Below are 24,549 nucleotides of genomic sequence, written 5' to 3'. Positions count from 1 at the left end.
ACTTATTTATAATGTTTTCGTAAAGATTTCTACGCAACGATAAATATTTTTCGTATGTGAAGAACTCACGTAAACGTTAAAAATTGCTACTAAGAAACCCGGGTTGGTCCTAATTTCACTAGATATGCAAAAGTTCGGGACCTGTTGAAAGTACCACTCGGTCATACATAGCAAACCAAAAATAGTTACTCAGCGCACGACGCGAAATTTACTCATAAGTGTAGTTTTTTTTGTTTTAGTGGGAAAGAGCCTTAGTTTTTTATTATAATAGTATGAGTACTCGTTTGCACCAATTTTTATGGCTCATGACTTAAGTGCACTAATTTTATTGGTACCAACTGCAGATCTCTGACCTGTACTTTCCTGATCATAACAACTTAAGTGTCAAACATTACGGATATTAAAAATTAGCTCAAATACAAAATGGCAGAAGATCTCTACAAGGATTTTGATAAGGACTTGGCGTTTCACTTGAAGTGTGTTCTCGATACAGACCTAAATTTTGATGAAGATATGGAGTTCTACCACGAGGAACCGGAAAGAGAACGTGAGGAAACAATGAAACGGGACATGCAGCACAGCTCTTCGAAGCCTCTCCTTCAATATCACCTTTTCGTCTATCGAGAAGAATTAAGACGGCGTAAAATGAATCGACTACATCTAACGAAGACGAAAATTGATCTCACTGGAGGCCTGTTGATAAATTGTGAGGGCAAAATATGTGATTTTTCGCCCCAAGATATCAACGCCTTCGTACGGCAGGTGGACTTCAAAGATCGCTTGGTACGACAGCATGCGTCGTTGTACGCCGACATCGACGAAGCAGTTGAAAGGGACGTGGACGGGAAACTCATTTTAAAGTGTAACGTAAAGTGATTGTTATCTAGCGACTATTAGAGTTATACATCTAAATTATATGTATTATTACTAGTTTGTTTTTATTTAGGTAAATTAGTGTTAATTTATTGATATTATGTGTATTACAAATATTACTTATGTACATAATTAAAATTTAACAAAGCTATAATTTCAAATTTTATGAGTATATCGAAAAATCTTCAGATGACTCAGAGAATTCTTCTGAGGTGACCCGCGATTAACCGCTTTATCAAAGTTTGCAAACTGAACTGTACAAATAAAAGCATGACGTAAGTTCAAAAAGTGTTAAAAATAGTGTATAAATAATCTTTTACATAATCAATGTCTTGAATTTATTTTTTTCCTTACAGTGCTGGAGTCACTTTTTGTTTAAATAGCAAAGGAACTCCGCATTACAAAATAGTCATAACAAACTTTGGAAAGCCGGTTCACCATTAATTATTAGACACTTGAAAACTAGGAAATAGTTGTTAGAAAATCGTTGGAATGCGCTTACTGACAGAAAACCACAATGAACCATAACATCTCAATTTTGGGATTTTCAAAAAGGACGTTAAATATGTTTCTTTTAATAAAACAAAAACGGTTTGGCATATCAATGAAATTCTTTAATACTGTGAAATTACATTCGTATGTCATCATTGGGCCGTACTTTTTCCGCGATGACCAAGACCGGTACGTTACTGTGAATGGGAATCGCTACCGCTCAATGATAACCGAATATATTTGGCCCGAATTCGCTGATATGGACTTGTACTACAAGTATATGTGGTTCCAACAGGATGGCGCTACAAGCCACTCAACGAATGTCACAATCGATTTATTGAAAATGAAATTTGGAACGTGTTATCTCAAGAAATGGCCCAATCAATTGGCCGGTCATGCGATTTGAGGCCATTAAACTATTTTCTGTAAGGTTACGTCAAGTCTATGGTCTATGCCAACAAGCCAGCGACAACTGACTTCGTACGTATATCGAACGGGTAATTGCAGCAATTGCAATTAATGCTCCAGAGCATGGGCTCTTATTTAAAAACCCTTTACAAGTAAAGCATAATTCTAAAGGGGGCAAAAATCGTTTCCGTAGAAAATATGAAAGGTGAAAATAATAGAATTGGGATTAAAAGTGAGTTGGAATTCTAAAAAATCTTCTCTTCGTTGACATACACGAAGTGTGTTGGGCGTAGTCGTTTACTGAACTACAAGATACAGCTAGTTAATGTTTGGATAATAAAAATAATGAAAAATAGAAGAAATGGCGGTTTAGGTGGGAATTTCCATGAAACTTATTGTTTCTCAACCAGGTAGACATTAACTCATGGGCATATATAATTGGAATTAAATTTGTGGTAGTTTATCTATCTGCTTGCAATGACATACTTTCTCAGCTTACACTTATAGAGAAATCGACTGATTCTCATTTCGTATTGAATCAGTGGATCAACTATAGACCGTCTGTAGAAAAAGTTCGGTAAATATTGACAATGATAATATTGATATTGATAATATATTAAAATATATAAATTGATGCTATAAAGCTGCTTATAGTAACTGTTTCAAGTGAGAAAGGAATTTTTCAGTTAGAAATGTGTAAATATTTCACAAATTTTTGATCTTATATATATTTGAAATCAAAGGCAAGGCTATATCCGATTCCAATTAAACAAGGTGCTATCTATATCGATTGTCTTGTGAGAATTTCATGACATTTCATTGACTGGAAGTGAAGTTATTGCGTTAAGTGTCAGTATATTTGTGTTATCGGTGCGAAAATGAGTTTCGAACAAAGAGCCAACATTAAATTTTGTTTTAAAATTGGTAAAACTTTCACCGAAACGTTTCAATTAACGAAACAAGTTTATGGCGATGATTGCCTATACCGTAGCAGAGTGCACGAGTGGTTTCACCTTTTTCAAAGTGGTCGTGAGGACATAAATGACGATCAACATGTTGGCCAATCAAAATCCGTGATCACCGGAAATTCCATCGAAACTGTGCGTGAATTCATGAAAAATCAGCCGAAATAACCATTCAAATTCGTGGAAATGGAATTGAAAATCTCCGAAACATCCATTTATCGCATTTTGACCAAACATTTGGGCTTACGAAAGGTGAGTGCGTGGTTTTTTCCGCACAAATTGACTGACGACCAAAAATTGCTCAGAATCCAACATTCGAAGGACGATTATTTGACCAAAAATCACACTGTAACCATTAACCACTCCCATTATTCACCTGATATGGCACCGTGCGACTTCTTCCTTTTCGAAAAAATGCATATACCCATTAAAGGAAAGCGTTATGCAGACGTAGAGGTCATTCAAACGACTTGCACCGGCATATTGGCGGCCAACGAGCTAAAACACTCGTTCGATATGCTTTTGGACCGCGCGAAAAGCTGTATTGAAGCAGAAGGCTATTTGAATAAAATAAATTGATTTTGCCGACAAAAACATTTTTTCTGTTTTTTTAAGTCCTGTTTACTTTGGAACGCACCTTGTTTACAAAATTTGAATATTATTATCAAAATTTTCACATATCTTGAGAAACTTAAGTTGCCCAACAGGGGTCTCAACCGAAGAACATCATTCTTAGAACTTTGTGTCTGTAAAAAGTTAAAATAAATATTTTCTGGAAAAATCCATGAATAAATTATTACACTTTCTAGGCAATGAACAATGAGTAGAAAGGCACGATTTTAAGTTTTGAAATTTGACATTTCAATGATGAATAAAGTTCGATTCAGGCCTCATCACTTCAAATTCCTAGAAGTTCTAACTTTAAACAACTTTTACTACGCATTAAAACTAATTCCTCTCTTCTATCATCAGCAGAAACATTTGCAAGTGTTTCGCATTTGTCACAATGCGTGCCTCGCAACAAGTGTCAGGTCAGAATGCTTGACAAGTGTCAGAGCTAAGCATTTTCGCAACATTTTCCTTACACTCTGCAACATAAATTCACTTACACTGCACTGCCACCCGCTCACTTCTCAACACTCCGCTGGTCACTGTACCCCACTTACCGCCGCTCCACTTGCACTCGCACCTAATAATAAGTGCACACTTAGCTGCATTTTCATGCATTTTTGCGTCATTATTTGCCGCTCTTTTTGCAACAATTTGCAGTGCCAACTACTTACGCCGATTACCGACGACTCTAACAAAACTTTGCGTTTGCGTAAGTATTGCGTTGCACTTTCCTTAATGCCAACATCTCAACTCATTCGCTGCACTTACCCATTCATACTTGCCACACTGCAAGTTGCAAGTTGCCAGCGTCACTGCGTAATTGGTTGCCGGACGTTTTCAATGGTGGCAACAAGAGCCAGGCGCCGCCATAGAGCCTTCAGTGCTGCGGGTAGTTTGTGTGTAAGCACTAGTTACCTTTAGTATTTTGTCATTTTGCTTCTTTTGTGCACATTTCCTAATTTGCTGATCTACTACTTTGCGTATGAATCGTTCCAGCTGACACTTGCAGCTCGAGCACTTGAACGCTCCTAAATACTTACATACTTCAAAGAAATTCCGAGTTGAAGGCTATTCACTTTAATTTGACTTATGAGTCCAGTAGGAATCTAACTTTGGTAGTGCTTCGCAGAGTGTTTTAGTTCGCACGGTCTGGAAGAGAATTACTTTCGACAAAATAACTGTAAATGAGCGCTTCGGAATGGAGCCGTTTAATATTTTGGACGATTCTTGGAGTTAAAGGTTTAATTTGTGAACATTATTGCAGAGCCTATCAGGTAGTAAATATCTTTCGTCATTGGCCTACAAAACGTCGTTGAAGGGAAACCTATAAAGTACCATACCAAGCACTAAATTAAGGGATTTGGGACAAAGAATTGCAAGATTTGGCACAAAGAATTGCAGTAGCAAGGAGCACCAAAGGGCTAGAAATTTTGAAAAATTGGGCGTGGCGCCAACTGAAACTGTTCTACCCAAAACAACCAAACCCAACTCAAAACAACAGTGTGATAATGGATGAACTCGGATCATAACCCCCCTCACTCCTTATATAACAGTATTGTTATAAACTATCAAAAGCGCGATAAATCAATAATTAAAAATCCGTAGATATTAAATTTTACCACCTATATAGCTTTATAAGAGCCGGGGTTAAAATCGGGTTCGGCACCGCCCTCTTTTAGGTGAAATTACATACCGCGGGACCTGCTCTACCGATTTCAGCCAAATTTGTACGTAAGATTCCTATGTCATAGTGCGAGAGTGGACAAAATCAGACCGCGACTACACTAAATTGCCATACACCACAATTTTCAATTCCTTTTGATTAGTTCACTTTCCGGTAAACAAGTCAAGAAACAATTAATATTACATAAAAAAAATTTGCATGAATAGTTCCTTTGAAGTATGCCACCTTATGACCGAAAATTGTTCAAATTGACCTAAAACATTGCAAGCCCCTAGGTGTCGAATATGCGGACCCTAGTGTCTATAGTTGACTTTGACAGAAAATGTCGGTCAGTGTGTGAGTTACATAATTGAAATTCAGAGAAAACTTTTTGCTGATAATAGTATATGTATAGTGTATGTATCAACACTTCCTTTAGCCCCCAATAATTGAGCGAAAACTTAAATTAGCTCCCATATAACAAATATCAGGATTTTCGAGCAACCAGTTGACATTATTCTTTCATCGGGGAGGTCTTTTTACGTGGCGGGTCCCAAACCCAGCGCACAACCCTATGTTGGGGATGACGTCGACGTCGAGAAGCTGCAATCACAACCGACTGTCGAACGATTTGCTACTCGGCTTGCACTCCTGCTCTCTGAGACCACTCGTCAACAACTCGGCATAAGAGAACTGTGGGACGGCATTTTCGGCGGAGAGAAAACAGACTGCCTACCTCGCAACGTTGCGATCGACCACAACACGTGCGGGATAGGATAGATTCTGAGAGTTGAAGTGGAAGCGAGACGCATTTGCAGACAGTAAAAGAAAGAGGAGGATGGGGTCATGTGTAGAAGTTCACGCAAGTGATGAAAGTTCTCTGATCGCCATTCACTTGGGAGTGGCCAGAAACGATTCTTTTACTTATGACTCAAGCAGCTCACGACTTCCGGTCTTTGACCAAGTATCCTCTGGGTAGCCTAAGAAGCTAAAGAAGAAGGGGAAAAGGTGAACTAAAGTGAGAAGGCGAAATATCCCCTGCATAGGGTTGTGCGCTGGGTTTGGGACCCGCCACGTAAAAAGCCTACCCCAATGAAAAACGACAAACAGCCTAGGATGAGAAACCCCTCTTTTGATGACGACCATGGTTGCTTTTGCCAACAGGTGCTACTTCGCACTGAGTAGGCAATTGAAAAGTAAAGTCCTCTCTCGACGAACAAAAGCCAAACTCTATAAGTCGCTCATAATTCCCGTCCTGCTATATGGGGAAGAGGCTTGGACGATGTCAACAACTGATGAGTCGACGTTGCGAGTTTTCGAGAGAAAAGTTCTGCGAAAGATTTGTGGTCCTTTGCGCGTTGGCCACGGCGAATATCGCATTCGATGGAACAATGAGCTGTACGAGATATACGACGACATCGACATAGTTCAGCGAATTAAAAGACAGCGGCTACGCTGGCTACGTCATGTTGTCCGAATGGACGAAAACACTCCAGCTTTGAAAGTATTCGACGCTGTACCCGCCGGGGGAAGCAGAGGACGAGGAAGACCTCCACTCCGTTGGAAGGACCAAGTGGAGAAGGACCTGGCTACGCTTGGAATATCCAATTGGCGTCACGTAGCGAAAAGGAGAAACGACTGGCGCGCTGTTGTTAACTCGGCTATAATCGCGTAAGCGGTGTCTACGCCAATTAAGAAGAAGAAGAAAAGAAAGAGGTCGAAATGCGTGAGTATGAAGTGCTTGATAAGCTGGCCGACAGGGGTAATGCTCGAAAGTTCTACGAAAAAATGCGGCGGCTTACAGAAGGTTTCAAAACCGGAGCATACTCTTGTAGAACCCCCAAAGGTGATCTAGTCACCGATGCGCAGAGCATACTTAAATTACGGAGGGAACACTTCTCCAGCCTGCTGAATGGCAGTGCATGCATAACGCCAGGAGAAGGCGATGACGATGTAGCAGACGTTCCATTGCTCGACCATGAAGAAGTTCGAATAGCAATTACCCGCCTGAAGAACAACAAAGCGGCGGGCCGATGGATTGCCGGCCGAGCTATTCAAACACGGCGGCGAAGAACTAATAGGGAGCATGCATCAGCTTTTTTGCAAAATATGGTCGGAGGAAAGCATGCCCAACAATTGGAATTTAAGTGTGCTCTGCCCAATCTATAGAAAAGGAGACCCAACAATCTGCTGTGGGATAAGCCTCCTCAACATCGCATATGAGGTTCTATCGAGCGTATTGTGTGAAAGATTAAAGCCCACCGTCAACAAACTGATTGGACCTTATCTGTGTGGCTTTAGACCTGGCAAATCAAGAACCGACCAGATATTCACCATGCGCCAAATCTTGGAAAAGACCCGTGAAAGGAGAATCGACACACACCACCTCTTCGTCAATTTCAAAGCTGCTTTCGACAGCACGAAAAGGAGCTGCCTTTATGCCGCGATGTCTGAATTAGGTATCCCCGCAAAACTAATACGGCTGTGTAAACTGACGTTGAGCAACACGAAAAGCTCCGTCAGCATCGGGAAGGACCTCTCCGAGCCGTTCGATACCAAACGAGGTTTCAGAGAAGGCGACTCCCTATCGTTCGACTTCTTCAACTTTTTCTGGAGAAAATAGTTCGAGCTGCAGAACTAAATAGAGAAGGTACCATCTTCTATAAGAGTATACAGCTGTTGGCGTATGCCGACTGTCGTCCCGCAGTTTTCAGTGAAGAGGTCTATATGTGGCGGGTTTAATACCAGTTCAAGAGCAGCCATTGGATATAAAATGGTTGGTTTCACCAGAACTCAGTCCTTCCTCATTTTGTTCCTTCCTTCCTTTTTTTGTTAAACCAAATTATATCCAATCATAAATCTATATAACCGATTTTGATGATCTCTAATTTTTTGAATTTGCTTCCGGCATATAAAAATATAGATATAGAGATTCAAGAGAGAATTAAAAAAATAGTTTAGGAAGATAAATTGGAACTACTCGAATCAAGATAAATAGTTTTAAGAAAACTAGCGTGAACTTTTACTAGAATTTCTAGCTAAATAAGCTCGGATAGAGAGTATTCCTAAAGGGTTCGTAAATAAACAGTTACATATATCAACCTTCCATGTTACCTGTCGGCCACAATTCCTCAGGCATGTAATTGGTCTCTCTCTCTACATTTTGTTGTCACCATTGCGACTGTTATGACTTGAAATGAAGTTGGTGTTCACATTAAGTGCATAAACTGCATTTTAGCTTCTCAAATGATCAAAGTAATAACAGTGAAATACATTGTGAAAGCACTACAAGGCTAACAGAGTAGACAAACACACCGGGATAATTTTATAGCGAAAAATAATATTTGATAAGAATTGTCAGAACTATGAGCTATTATAGCTACTTACAAAGTTTTAGAGACTTCTTTACAAAAGACGTAAGTTTAATTAAAAATAGAAGGTGTCAACAAATCTGCTATTTATCTTTCGGATTGTATACGAATCGGATAGACGATCTACATTTAAAGAAACATAGAACACAGACGAACAGCGCTTTCTTGAAAAATGCGAAATTATGAGTGCATTTGCAGTCTGTATGCAGACTACTCGGTTGGCAATCGATTGAACTTCCGAGTGATGTGATGAAGCCATATCTCATCCATCCATATTTAATACTCATACTCAAATATTCGTGAAAAATATGATGTAAACGTTCAGTTGATTTCTTTAGAGTGCCTACTATCTCGAACAACTTCACTTTAGGGTCATTCAAAATTATTTTGTGTGTGTTTTTGATATTTTCGTCGGTAACAGCCGCTTTCGGGCGTCCACCGTCTTCAATCTTTTATGGTTGATTTTCCTAGGACAGCATCAGGAATCTCGCCAGCAAGCCAAGTTATTGCTTAAACTGTATTTTTCCCTTCAAAAAGCTATATTTTTGTAATATAATTCACAAGCTGTTGATCTGACAGCCGTAAAATTTATACGCGCACCTTTTGAAGTTTAGGGCTAACTAAAAATCATATGGATTTAATTCTAGTAGCGCCACAATTGTGTTACCTATAAGGAAGATAGTATTAGTCTAAACAAAAGCGACACTGGTTTAGCCATCTTAAGTAATTACATAGTAGAGAAAAAATACCGGAAGCCAAATACTTCTGTCCTTGAAGTCATAGGTTGAGACAATCATGATAGAAATCATGTCACTGTTGATGGTGAAAATTTTTAGGTTGCAGAATATATGTAGCGTCTCTCTCAAAGTCCACATTACCATACAAAGCTAATCTGAAATCATTACTTTCGGTAAACATCAAGAATTGTGTTGAGGTGTTGAAATCCAAAGTGTTCGAAGGAAAGATTTTTTGAAAGATAATGTATATAGACTTTAGTATGTTAGCATTGATGGCAGGATATAACGAAATATCTCTGCATGACGGAAGGAGGAGTTGGAGAAGAAAATGTTTGTACTGACTCTTCCGAACAGGCGTCATTTCTAGATTGAGAGGCAGCTTTATGAGTTTATTATATTTTTAGGTGACTATTACGACAATTAAAAAAAGCGGAAATTCTAGACTGGTTTGTTAATCGCTTACAATCTGGCTAGTCGATTAACTCCAAGATAGAAATCTCGGAAACTCCTAATACAAGGGGCTTTCCAAAGTAAACAGGTCTTTTGAATCTAGTGCCCCCTGGTATCTATATGTCGACTAATGCGTTAGAATCTGCTTCTTTATCGATTTTCCAGTGAGAATTTCATGACATTTCATTGACTGGAAGTTTTAAGTGTCAGTATGTTTGCGTTATCGGTGCGAAAATAAGCTTGCGAAAAGAGCAAACAATAAATTTTGTTTTAAAAATGGTAAAACTTTTATCGAAACTTTTCAATTGATGAAACAAGTTAGTGGCGATGATTGCCTATCCCGTAGCAGAGTGCACGAGTGGTTTCACCTTTTTCAAAGTGGTCGTGAGGACATAAATAACGATCAACATGTGGCCAATCAAAATCCGTGATCACCGGAAATTCCATCAAAACTGTGCGTGAATTCATCAAACATCAGCCGAAATCATCATTGAAATTCATGGAAATAGAATTAAACATCTCCGAAACATCGATTTATCGCAATTTTACCGAACATTTAGGCTTGCGAAAATTGTGTGCACTGTTTGTTCCGGACAAATTGACTGACGACCAAAAATTGCTCAGAATCCTACATTCGAAGGACGATTATTTGACAAAAAATAAAAAAACACAACAAAAAACCAAAAAACAAAAAAAAAAACACTCGTTCGGCATGCTTTTGGACCGTGCAAAAAGATGTATTGAAGCAGAAGGAGAGTATTTGGAATAAAATAAATTGATTTTGCCGAAAAACCTATTTTGTTTTGTTTTGTTTTTTTAAAGTCCTGTTTACTTTGGAATGAACCTTGTATATTAAGCATAATTATTTCAACAACTCTCTATCTTACAAACTGGAAACGTTTTTCTCTCATTGGATTACTTCAGAAATAAATATGTATGAATAACGGTGTTTGTGAAATCAATTTTTAACACAAGTTCTCTAAACAAAAAATTTCTTCAAATGTGATAAAATAGTATTTAGACTACAGTTAAAACTTTTCTCAAGACCTTCTCTATAAAAGTTCTAGTCAAAATCTGTCTGTTGGCCCACTCAAATAAACATCATACTCGTTTGGAATTTCTTCGCTCGTTGAGTGTAGCGTCAACTATCAACTGCACATTATGTGCAAACGAAATACCGTTAGTGGAATAACGGAACAAAAGCAAAAAACAAAAAGTTAGCTTCGGTTCCAACGTAGATATAATACCCTTCACAAATGAAAAAGCTTTCTATACAAGAACTTGATTTTGAATGACGGATATATGCTATAGTGGTTCGATATCGGTGGATCCGACAAAGAACAGCTATTTTAGGAGAAAAAATGTGTGAAAAGGATTACCTAGTTGCCGCATATACAGATAAACGGACAGACGGATGTGGCTATATCGACTTAGGCTGTCACACTGCTCATTTATACTTATATTTTGTATACGGTCTTCGACGTTATTATAAACGTTGTGCCAAACTTAATACCCCCTGTTCAGGGGTATAAAAACAAAATTGAAAAGAAAATGCGAAAATTCAGCACACACATTTTTGCATTTTTACACGCCGTGCGGGCTGATCTACTAAGTGGTGAATGCGCGAGCGAATGAAAGGAAACTTAAAGAGCACAGCGACTGAGATAAAGTTGAGGGCGAAAGCTTTAGTGAGGAAATGCACTGCTTGGGACAGCGGCTTCGAGTGGTTGGCTTAGCAAACGGCAAGGAGACCTTCAGTCTTCTCGGTTAGTACTGCACAGGAGAATGCCAGCAGCGATGTATTTATGGCACTAAAGCAACAACAACAAGCAACAGTGGCAATTGCAACAACGAGAACAACAACAGCACAAGTTGCAAGAATAACATAAAAATCATGATTTGTTTTTCGTAATGATGCTGAAATTGCTTTGTAATAATATTAAAAAGTTAAATGGACGAGCAGGGAGCGGGGAGGTGTGCAACTACATAGATCATTGAAGTTGTAGTGGCAGCGCAACGAGGTGTTCACAGCATAGTTTATGGCGCCTGCAGCTGCAATGGCAGACAGATAGGGCGAGGGATCCTCATTCACATACTTTGAAAGCTCTGTGTTGGCGCTCGAAAATTAAGAGTTGTGTGCAGCAATGACATTTAATATTTCGTTTGAGATATGAATGGATGACGGACAACGGCCAACGGAGGATGAAGTAATGACACAACACTAGGTGGGCGGGAAAGCAGAAGAAGAGTTCGTTGTGGCATGCTTCGCCTTAGAGAATTTATGAGTTGCAAGTTGCGACGCGGTGCGAAGGAAAAAAGCGGGGAAATTGTGTAAAAAGAATTAACTAAATGATGCGAGCGCTGAGACTCTGAACAGATTGTAAATAATTTAAGCGAAATAATGAAGTGCATGGAGTGGCCACAGTGTCAGTGCACAGCAATGTGTACACAGTAAGCATTGCAAGTGAAAAATTAAGCCATTCTTGCTGGGGAAAAACGAAATTAGCGTGTTATTAACATCAGCATGCTTTGTAGTATGAGGATATTTCAAAACTTGTTACTTGTACTCATATTCTATACTATGAAATATATTATTTTTGGAAATAATTATTCAGAGAGAGAAGTGAGGGCAAATAGGCCTTATTGGTGTCCTCTTAATTTCATTGAAATATCGTCCCTTACATCTTGCAAATAACGTTTCAATTGTTCAGGAGATAAACATTGTTTGGAAGAATTTAAAGAAAGCACGATATGACAAGAATGTCGATGTGTGGATGCTACATGGGTTAACGCAAAAAAGATCATGGAAATTGGCGCTCAGCTGCTGAATCGCAACAAAATCGATTTATTTCTGATGCGGATGGTTACTGGAGCTGTACAAAAGCTCACTTACGACAGAATTTACATTTAGGTTTCACTATACGTTAGGTGGGAGTTGTAAGGAATTAACTGCACCTCTATGGCCAAACATTTATTTCGGACCTGTACTGTTAACAGTCGGACCGTCAGAAGGAAGCACTTGACCAGCTTTGACCACTAGGAGTAGAATACTGTTCCGACAGAACATTCGGGGCTTGAACATGAGGTTCTTAAGCATGCACTATATAGTGGGAGCCCTGCACCAAGTGGTATCTACCTGTTCCTGTCTACGGCGAATAATATTACTGGTGAAAAATTCGCCTCAATAGAAGCTGCTATCCCATGATAGTGTCCTATGATAGTAGCATTATGAAATAATAAAAACTTCTTTTTAAATCAAAAATAATGGATTTTTCTTAACCATACTTTATTTTCATACTCCTGTAATCTGTGGATACAGAGTATAATACCTAACGGTTGTATGTATCACCTAATGGAGGTAGATATAAAATTATATTACTGTGATCAAATTGAAAGGTGAATTTTGTCCATATTATTTCCTTCGAAATAATCCCCTCCCGCTGCATTTCACTTATGCCAACGAATTTTCCAGTCATCATAGTACTTGGAAAAATCCTCCTCATGGCTTTGATGGCCAAGGGCCTTCTTCGATTCAACTTATATATCCTCAATTGAATCAAAACAGTGTCCTCGGGGTGGTCATGTTAATTTGCTGAATAGCTAGAAGTTACACGAAGGTAAATCAGGCGAATGCGGTGGTTACGACACGATCTTAATTGAAAATGTGGCGAAATGATCACAAATAACCAATGCAGTATGAGATGGTGCATTATCGCACTTCTTTGTTCAATAAATTCAGACCTAGTAAAAATCGAAGAATGCACTCGTAGATCCTCACAAGATGATGCGACAGTACTACCAACTTACAGAAAAAATTTTACTGATTCGAAAAATACGTGAAGTGTAAATTAAAAATTCACATTTCAATTTGATAACAGTAGTATATAACGAGACGAGTTTGAATTCGGGGACTATCTGCCTGAAACATTAAACTTCACCTCCGAGATGATTTGAGACGGCTTTATGGGAGCCGGTGTGAAAATTGCACGAAGGGCGTGTCACCGCCCAATTTTTGAGCCATGCCTACTTCCCATAAATCACAAATTCAATGAAAAAGCAATTGATATAACAGGATACAATTTTACGCTAATAACCCCTAAAATTGTCCACATCCTACCAAAACCGTTCAAAACACTTTATTGTATCTCAGCATCTATATTTGAACGAAAATATCGGTTAGTGTATGTGATATACAATGTAAATTCAAAGAGAATTTTTATTCTCTGAACAGGGTATATTAAGTTAGTCACGATGTTTGTAACACCCAGAAAGAAGCGTCGGAGACCCTATAAAGTATATATATAAATGATCAGTCTGTCTGTCTGTCCGTCCGTCCGTCCGTCCGTCTGTATATATACGAACTAGTCCCTCAGTTTTTAAGATATCATTTTGAAATTTTGCAAACGTCATTTTCTCTTCAAGAAGCTGCTCATTTGTCGGAACGGAAGATATCGGATCCCTATAACATATAGCTGCCATATAAGCTGAACGATCGGAATCAAGTTCTTGTATGGAAAACTTTCACATTTGGCAATGTATCTTCACCAAATTTGGTATAGATTGTTTTCTAAGGCAACAATGTAATCTCCGAAAAAATTGTTCAGATCGGATTACTTTCGCAGAGAGCTTCCATACAAACTGAACACATAGTTACTAAAAGAAATGCATCTGTGAAGGGTATATTAGCTTCGGTGGTTTTGTTATTATAATATAACTGTGTATGAAAAATGGCGCGAATCGCGTCAGTACTTCTTTGAGGTTCATATACCTAATATTATATAAAAAATTTTGAACTTCCGGGTGACTTTATGCTTGATATATCGGCCAATATTTGAGATATCTCAATGAAAATTATAGAACATATTTAATGATTAGAGTACATCCTTGTGCCGGCAAAAGACACAATTGGTCGAAAACTTGATCAAGCCCCCATATAACTAATATCAGGATTTATTAACATCCGACTGACTTTACTCCATATGAATGGTGAATGTATGTGAGGTACCTTATTGAAAGCCAGGGAGTATTTTTGGTAAGTGGCATGATAACAGATAATAATTAATATCGTGTCGATAATACTCCAGCTGCCATATACTCCTTAAATATAATGATTTTCGTTTTGTATGTTTATGCGGCAAATTTACAATACCTTTTAAAAGCTTTCTCGGTTATTTTGTTTTTCCTTTTGTATTCGCTACCTTTTTGCTAAATCTTTGCTTTTTCTTGTAAAAATTATGATTTTTACGGTACAAGTTGCCTGAGCTTGTGACCCGCTCTTTTGCGCTAAGCTTTTAAGCTAGTTAAAAAGCAATTTGAACTTGATTGTTGTCTCCTTCAAATATTAATTGGGTGTGAGCGAGGAAATAAGCACAGCACGAGCCGAAAAAATAAAGCATAATCAGCTTGGGGTTTTGTATTTAAATACATGAGAAATGATAAAAGGGATTTTTTTTAGTATAAAACAACACACTGGTGGTAAGAATGTATGAAAACCCGAATTTTACCGAATTTCAGGGATTTGCACTAAATTAGTAGATACGTTTTATAAGCATTACTAACTTCAAAAAAATAATATTAAGTTATTGCACACATACTAGGAGCACGAGCTTGTAACACGCAGAAGGAAACTTCGTAGACCTTATAGATATATATGTATAATCATATATCATGAATTATAATTATATGTACATGGTATGTCGCAAAAGAAACAGAACTTTTTAAATATAACTGTTTCTGGTGGCGCCACCTATTGGTGGGTTTTTGAAATAAAAAGTTAGATCTCTTGTTGACATATCGTAAAAATTTTAAGACAATTGGATAACTACAATCGATGTTATCGATCAAAAAGTAACAGCAGCTTTTGGTCATCGATCGTAAAATGCAAAGAGCAATATTAAATTTTGTTTTAAGCTTGGGAAAACGTTTACTGAAATATTTCAAATGATGAAAAAAGTTTATGGCGATCAGTGCCTATCCCGTAGTAATGTGCATGAGTGGTTTAAGCGATTCCAAGAAGGTCGTGAGAACATCTGCGACGATCAGAAGTTGGTCGTCTTCAGAAATCAAAAATAAAGACAATGCTGATTTGTTTTTACGATTCCGAGGGTATTGTACACCAAGAGTTCGTCCCACCTGGCCAAACGATTAATGCTGTGCTTTATCTTGGTGTTATGAAGCGTCTTTCGTCACGCATTCGTCGTGCTCGACCACTATACCGTGAGCAGGGTCCTGGCGCCTGTTGCACGATAATGCGCCGTGTCATCGGTCGACGCTTATCACTGATTTTTTGACAAAAAACTCCATATTAACCATTAATCACTCACCCTACTCACCTAATCTGGCACCCTGTGATTTTTACCTATTTGGAAAACTTCATTTGCCCATGAAGGGACACTGGTTTCAGGACATTTCAGCTATCCAACGCGACGACCGATATTCTCAAGAGCATTCCGAAAAATGACCTTAAGCACTTATTTGAAATGCTAATTGACCGGGCTAAACGCTGTATCGAAGCACAAGGAAACTACTTTGAATAAAAAAATATAACTTTTGAAAAAAATTTTTTTCGTTTGTTACTCGGAAAAATAAGTTCCTAGACACCTCTAAGAAAGCCTCTCCAAACATGAGTTTTTAATTGTAACGGGAAGGTCCTCCTACATACAGCTTTCTATTTTTTCTTATTATCAGATAGAAAAATTTATATCTCGCTTCCAACCACTTCAAAAATATCTTGTTCCTTAGATTTTGTAGGAACTTGAATGCGCCACAAAAAAGGTAAACCATAACGTTTAGAAGATATTAACAGTTAAAGTTTGATTATTTTTGGGCTAAGCTTCGGTTCAGTAGTTTGGGAGTCCATAGCAGACAAACAACGTGACTCGTAATTTTTATATAATGTATAAAGATATGGTCTTTCTAGCCAGTAGTAACAACCATTTTTCGTTAGATGCAAACCGTTGGCTAGTTACGTCTTCAGATTTAGTTAAATTTGTTACAAGAAATGCACCTGTGGAGGGCATTACTGTATATCACAAATTTAGATAAAACCGGTGAGGTATGTATTTTTCAGCTAAACGAGGACCACGGTGCAAGGTATGTATACTTTGTAAACCAAACGATTGAAAAAATAAATTTGTATTTATTGAGGTCAATATGAAACCGAACCACAATCGTCAATATTCTTGTGGAGAAAGTTTCAAAGCACATAAAAGACCATTAACCTCACTTTTACTTGTGGTGAGTGCTCGTATACCACCATGACATTTTAATGAAGTCGAGAAGAAATTATGAAAAAATCACTTGTTCTTCAAAACATTTAATTGCCCGTATATTGGAGTGTATAAAATTGTGCTAAGCAATTAAACGCCGATTAAAAGTTATTTTTGTATGAAAGTCGAAAGGGTAAATATTGCTCATGTAAATATGCGCAGGTTCACAAAAAAGAACTTTATTTTTCTCATAAGTGATTATACCTGAGACTGGAGTTATGTGTAGAAGTTCACGCAAGTGAGGAAAGTTCTCTGATCGCCATTCACTTGGGAGTGGCCAGAAACGATTCTTTTACACATGGCTCAAGCAGCTCATTACTTCCGGTCTTTGACCAAGTATCCTCTGGGTAGCCTAAGAACATCCGTTTGAAGCGAGCGAAAGTGAGAAGGCGAACAATCCCCTGCATAGGGTTGTGCGCTGGGTTTGGGACCCGCCACGTAAAAAAAACACTCCAATGAAAAAGAAAAAACAGCCTCGGATAAGAGACACTCCTTTTGATGACGATCATGGTAAACGAAATAAGGACTACGAATTGAGGGCATGCACCTGGAATGTCCGGTCCCTTAATTGGGAAGGTGCCGCTGCCCAGCTGGTTGATGTCCTCGTAAAAACAAAGGCTGACATCACAGCCGTCCAAGAAATTCGATGGACGGGACAAGGACAGAGACGAGTAGGTCCTTGTGACATTTACTACAGTGGCCATATAAAGGAGAGCAAGTTTGGTGTAGGATTCGTGGTGGGAGAGAGACTCCGTCGCCGAATATTATCATTCTCTGCGGTGAATGAACGTCTAGCCACAATCCGCATCGAAGCGAGGTTCTTCAACATATCGCTGATTTGCGCCCACGCCCCGACGGAAGAGAAGGACGATGTGACCAAAGATGCCTTTTATGAGTGATTGGAGCGCACTTATGAAGGCTGCCCCCGCCACGATGTCAAAATCGTGCTTGGCGTCTTTAACGCCAGGGTGGGCAAAGAAGGTATCTTTGGCACTACGGTCGGTAAATTCAGCCTCCACGACGAAACATCCCCAAATGGGTTGAGGCTGATTGACTTCGCCGGGGCACGAAATATGGTTATCTGTAGTACTAGATTCCAGCATAAGAAGATTTATCAAGCTATCTGGCTGTCTCCGGATCGAAAAACTACCAACCAGATCGATCATGTTGTGGTAGACGGAAGACAGGTCTCCAGTGTTCTAGACGTGCGTTCGCTCTTAGGTCCTAACATCAACTCGGACCACTATCTTGTTGCAGCTTGACGTCGAGAAGCTGCAATCACAACAGATAGCCGAACGATTTTTTACTCGACTTGCAACTCGGTATAAGGGAACTGTGGGACGGCATTGCAAACTCCTTACGTACAGCTGCAACCGAAACCATTGGCTTTCGGAAAGTGCAAAATAACAGCTGGTACAACGAGGAGTGCCGTGTCGCAGCGGAGAAAAAAAGAATGCCTACTCCTCGCAACGTAAGGATCGACCACAACACATGCGCGATGGGATAGATACCGAGAGTTGAAGAGGGAAGCGAGACGCATTTGCAGACAGAAAAAGAAAAAGAGGCCGAAATGCGTGAGTGCGAAGAATGCGATAAGCTGGCCGACAGGGGTAATGCTCGAAAATTCTACGAAAAAATGCGGCGGCTTACTAGAAGGTTTCAAGACCGGAGCATACTCTTGTAGAACCCCCAAAGGTGATCTAGTGACCGATGCCCAGAGCATACTTAGTTATGGAGGGAACACTTCTCCAGCCTGCTGAATGGCAGTGAACGCACAACGCCAGGAGAAGGAAACCCGATTCCCCAATCGATGACTGATGGAGCATGACGTTCCATTACCCGACCATGAAGAAGTTCGAGTAGCAATTGCCCGCCTGAAGAACAACAAAGCGGCAGGGGCCTGACGGATTGCCGGCCGAGCTATTCAAACACGGCGGCGAAGAACTGATAAGGAGCATGCATCAGCTTCTTTGTAAAATATGGTCGGACGAAAGCATGCCTAACGATTGGAATTTAAATGTGCTATGCCCAATCCATTAAAAAGGAGACCCTACAATCTGCGCCAACTACCGTGGGATTAGCCACCTCAACATCGCATATAAGGTTCTATCGAGCGTATTGTGTGAAAGATTAAAGCCCACCGTCAACAAACTGATTGGACCTTATCAGTGTGGCTTTAGACCTGGCAAATCAACAACCGACCAGATATTCACCATGCGCCAAATCTTGGAAAAGACCAGTGTTATTTCGGACTGAGTAGGCAATTGAGAAGCAAAGTCCTCTCTCGACATCGACATAGTTCAGCGAATTAGAAGACAGTGGCTACGCTGGCTTACGTCATGTTGTCCGAATGGACGAAAACACTCCAGCTCTGAAAGTATTCGAGGCAGTACCCGCCGGGGAAGCAGAGGAAGAGGAGACCTCTACTCCATTGGAAGGACCAAGTGGAGAAGAACCTGGCTTCGCTTAGAATATCCAATTGTCGCCACGTAGCGAAAAGAAGAAACGACTGGCGCGCTGTTGTTAACTCGACTATAATCGCGTAAGCGGTGTCTACGCCAATTAAGAAGAAGAAGATTATACCTTAACAGTAAAAACTTTAATCATATTCAATACCTAGGTTAGTAAATGATTAGTTGGATGAGACTCTTAATTTTTTCAATTACCCAGCAATGAAGCAACCACCGATTAGGGTAGTGAGTAGGTTTCTCAATAATCGTTTGATCTTTGAGTATACAATTCTAGAGATATAACAATTACAATAACTGTGCTATATTTGAGACAAGCTCGGTTAACCTGGGAAGTTTTTGCAGAAAATGTCATTAGAATGGTTTTCTTATAGAGCAAAAAGATCTGTTAATTTTTAAAAGCAAACACGATCATAAATGTAAGATATAGAAAATACATACATATTCTCATCAAAACTAGTGAATCAAAAGTAGAGAGTTTATTTAAATAAGTAGGGAAGGACTAAGTTCGTATGTAACCGATCATTTTACACACCCGCAATTTGCAAAGCTCAAATCCGGAGGATTTTCTTTTTGGTGTAAACTAACTGTAAGAGCTATCGTAGGTAATACTCTCATTTAATTTGCTCAGATACCTGGTTTATTGAACGACACTAAGTTAACCAGAAGTTTGAAATTCTTATCTATTTTCGTATATAAGGTATTCCCTGGTTTAGCCATTTTGGGCAAGAGGATACTCCGTTATTAGAAATACGTGTTTTCCGAATTTCATAATAAGTCAATACGTGTGTCCAGTTTTAAGTTAAACGGAAACTCGAAAGTATTCATATTACGTATATGAGGGCTAGTGGAAATGTTGACCCAAGCTTACTCATTCTTGGCACAAGGATATGCTGTCATTACAAACATTATATAATAACTATAAACTATAAGGTGGATGCACAAGAACCTCCCAACAGAACTTCCGGAAATTCTGAGAAATCCTATTCGATCCGAGTGGCATTGTCCTGATGGAAGACAATTCTTCTCTTATTGGGCAAAGCAGATCGCTTTTAGATAATTGTGTCGTACAGACGGTCCAATTGTTAACAGTATCGGTCCGAATGAACGTCGTTGTGGAAGCGCTCATAGTACACAATCCAAGTTAGTTTGTGTTTGGTGACGAATCTTCCTGACCGCTAATCCTGGCTCAGCTACTGATTGCACGGGCATACTGCGTTTCGACCATGATCACTGTCGCTTGACGTTGTCATAGATCGCTTTGCCGCTTCGGAAAAGTGATTAGCGATTTAGCGTTAGCTTGTGTGGCTTCCATGCATCGCATACATTTTTATATCAAACTTTATTAGAATGATATCAACCTTTTTTTTTGTGCTTTATTAAGATCTTGAGCAGTCGAGCAAATCGAGGATATCTGTTATTTTAGGATATTTTCAACAATTGGACTTACATCTTTGACATCAAGATTTTCGCTGAAACCAAAATTGTATCTATAGTATCAGGACCATAAAGACTGTTTGCATTTTCATCCATTCGCCTATCATTTTCTATTTTCTCGAACAAAGGCTGTATTTCTCTTTGCTGGTACCCATCCATAAAGTAAAAGGAAGAAAATCGAAGAAGGAATTTAAATGATTTTCCCATCGTTTCAATTTCTTTGTTACATAGTGAATCTATCGGTTATGAGCTCATGATATAGCCATTTTACACCCTGAACAGGCTTGTCACGAAGTTTGTAGCATCCAAAAGGAAGCGTCGGAGACCCTATAAAGTACATAAGTAAATGATCAGTATGTTGAGCTGAGTCGATTTAGCCATGTCCGCCTGTCCGTCTGTCATTCTGTATATATACGAACTAGTCCCTCAGTTTTTAAGATATCGTTTTGAAATTTTGCTGACGTCATTTTCTCTTCAAGAAACTGCTCATTTGTCAGATAATAATGTAATATACGAAGAAATTGTTCAGATCGGTTAAGTATAGCATACAGCTGCCATACAAACTGAATGATCGGAATCAAATGTTTGCTTGGGAAACTTCCTCATTTGACGATATATCTTCACGAAATTTGACATGGATTACTGCTTAAGGTAATAACATAATCTCCGAAAAAATTGTTTAGATCAAATTTCTATAGCATATAGCTTCCATACAAACTGGACCCATATGTAGTTACTAAAAGAAATTCACCTGTGTAGGGTATATTAGCTTTGGTGCAGCCGAAGTTAGTGTTTTTCTTGTTCACAGATACCTTCAAAGGGTCAGCTATCACCTCCATTAACACACATTTATCCTACATCTACAGTCAATTGCTAGATAGGTTAGATCTAACTTAAAAATATAACTCGAAGGCTACGAAACTTTCAGTCTGTCTGGTGTACACATAATCCTAGCTTGCTAGTTCGAAACAGATATCACCGATTTAATAAACAACACTCGTGTTCTCTCCACTGAGTAATTATTCTCACACTCTTACGAAGTAAGCAATAAAGTTTTAGACTTAGCTAAATCTGATATCTGAAATCACTAAGTTGTCTTCACTATTATTTTAAGTAAATTGTATAGCTTTAATGAGGATAATTGCATTCATCAGCTCAGAACTGAAGCTTTCATGAAGTCCATTATTTGAGTATATTAGAATGCTAACCAACATTTAACGAATTTAATTAAGTGAAACACTTCGGGTTTACTAATTTATGAACTGGTATATCTTGGCGAAGAAAGGATCCTTTTATTTGTGCACTAATACTCGGAACTCGGCAGTCGGCGCCGACTATTGTTCGTGTGAGTGCATTTCAGGCAAATTCATCAAGTAAGCCATAACAATGGCCTTTATAGACGACACACTTGAATAATATACTAGTATATAGTATAAATATATATTGTATGGAGGAATTGCTATGTTGCATGCAGCTTGGGAATTACTAAGAAATTAATCTTAGCCGCACGGCAACATGCATTTAGACTAAATACTAAATGTTTGTGTTTGCTTGTGTGCAACGATTTATTGTGCATTTCCGTTGCCACACACAAACAACACATTTATGTGTATGTATGTGTGTGTGCGCATGGCTGAATGTAGCCAAAACATTATAGCTGCGGCAGCAAAAACATGGCAGGATGCATTACCTGCCACATTCATGCCGGATGCAGGCTTGGCAAAACGCCTCGGCATGTGAAAGGCCATGTGGCATGCTGATTTGATTGTGGGGAACCTATGGAGCGAATTGTATTAATCAAAAATTTGCACAGTAATATTCGTTGAAGGATGCCGCGCTATAGGCGGGGGCCCAAAGATGCTGAAAGCGCCCGAGCACTAAGTGGGAGTGTACAAAGGCGCGAGTGGAGAATTGGAGCAGTTGTTGGACTGAAATTTGTATCTATCAACATTAAGCCTTGCACCCATCACGATTTCGCTAAGGGAAGAGAATTTCTTTCAGCTAGCTCTCAGGGATGTATGAGAGTCCATATATTTTAAGATATCCACAGGCGAAGAACACAAAAAACACTCTCGATAATTGCTTTTTTTATAACAACGTCGATACACTTTTCTGAGGGCGAGGAACGTATTAGATATCTCATGACTCACACCGAGTAGCTTTCGTCAAACTCAAGAGCGGCCGAATAATAAAATGGTGGAGCTTGTCTGAACTCTTTTCTGTCCCCAACAAGCTATCTATATAGGACTTTCAGTAGTAATTTAAACTGATTACAATAATTAATGCAAAATTTTGTGAAGATATCTCCTCAATCCAAAAAACTGAGAAACAGACGGACGGGTATGGTTAAATCGGCTCAGCTCATTATGCCGATCACTTATATATACATATATATTTTATAGGCTCTCCGCAGTTTCTTTTTAGATGTTACCAATCCAGCAAGTTTGTTGCTGCTACTGCTGCCTATGCTTCAACTGCTGGTGCTGGCGCTGCTGCCGAAAAGAAGGAAAAAGCCAAAAAGGAGGAGTCGGAGCCCGACGAAGACGACGATATGGGTTTCGGTCGCTTCGACTAAACAGCTCAACACCAATATCCATCTTGAATTTCGAACCATCCGTAAAGGAACCTATTTTTTCTACGGGTCTGCCCTTACACGTGCCATTAGATATGAATGCAAAGATTCCGAGGTCATAGTTTTCAAGGTTTTTGAGTATCTAGACCTAAAGCCGAACACCGGTAGTTTCTAGAGAAAATTCAGGGTGACCGCCATTCCACTAAATCCCAGCCAATCTTATCGGTACAGTAAATTTTAAAAGTTTCATAAAATACTGAAGTGAGATCAAAGTTGTCCGTAGTTGAACTACCCGTTACTAACAGCCAGATGTCCGTGAATATAAGCACTTAGAATAAGATTTACAGTCGCATTCGCCGTTTCCAGCTCGAGTCTTCGTCTTCATTCAGCTGGGCTCTGTGTTGATTAGATGAATTTTCCTTTCAGTGGCAGCAGCAAATTTGATTTGAATAATTGAATGAGTTCAACTGCCACAAACTCGAGGTATACTCGCTTTCTGACCACACAAACACACCTAAACAAATCTATTTCGAAATGTGCATACGCAATATTATTCAAGTATATGAGTGCATATATAAGTGATCATGTGTGTGCATGTTAAGTGAATTTACCTTAATGCTTTCGTAGAGCAAAGCCACTCAACCACTCGTTTAGTAGACTCTTGTGTAGATATTCGCTCAAGCGAAGCGCTTATCTTCATATTCAACAGATCCATCTACACACACACATACATACTTCGAGCACACATGTGCGGGTGCATGCATGTTGCATGCCACCATATATATTATGATAGAATCATAGTAACTGAGTAAAGCTGATTGCATTAGTAGCTCAGCCGCAAATCTTGGCGTGACCTTGAAAGAGCAACAGCAGCTGCTGAATAGATTAGAGATTGCACTTTGATAAGATACTAATGAAGCGTACTTTCGAAGTCACGTTTAGCCAGTCAGATAATATCTAAATAGTGAAAATCTTTTTGAAGACTGACTTACATTCAATTCTACGGATATAAATGTTGGGTCGTAACTTTAAAAGTAAAGAGACGAAATCAGATTACAACTATATCACGATTTTAAATCCCATTTCCTTCTTTCCAACAGCCTATATTGTTATACACTATAAAAAGAAGCATACGTATGTATGTGTAATGATATTCGATGCAGATGCAGAGACCGTGAAGATATTAAGAAGATGATTTTACATTACACATACGTATTAATTTATGTACTATTC

The 24,549-nt window shown here is 38.9% G+C and overlaps 1 protein-coding gene across 1 annotated transcript; it reads left to right on the top strand.

The window, feature by feature from the left end:
* Positions 1-423: 423 nt before the first annotated feature.
* On the top strand, positions 424-23,319 carry LOC120778359. Its single transcript, XM_040110146.1, has 2 exons — positions 424-872; positions 23,169-23,319. Exons 1-2 carry the CDS (start codon positions 424-426, stop codon positions 23,317-23,319), a joined length of 600 nt encoding a protein of 199 aa, XP_039966080.1.
* Positions 23,320-24,549: the final 1,230 nt, after the last annotated feature.

Source organism: Bactrocera tryoni, chromosome 5 (assembly GCF_016617805.1).
Source record: "Bactrocera tryoni isolate S06 chromosome 5, CSIRO_BtryS06_freeze2, whole genome shotgun sequence".
NCBI classification, from domain to species: Eukaryota; Metazoa; Arthropoda; class Insecta; order Diptera; family Tephritidae; genus Bactrocera; species Bactrocera tryoni.
This window is presented reverse-complemented; position numbering and strand designations above follow the sequence as displayed.

What these genes read in the sequence shown, in the direction of transcription:
- LOC120778359 (XM_040110146.1), top strand. Translation starts at nt 424, where the DNA reads ATGGCAGAAGATCTCTACAAGGATTTTGATAAGGACTTGGCGTTTCAC. An exon ending in ATTTTAAAGTGTAACGTAAA is followed by an intron (nt 873 to 23,168) that starts GTGATTGTTATC and finishes GTTTCTTTTTAG; the next exon opens with ATGTTACCAATCCAGCAAGT.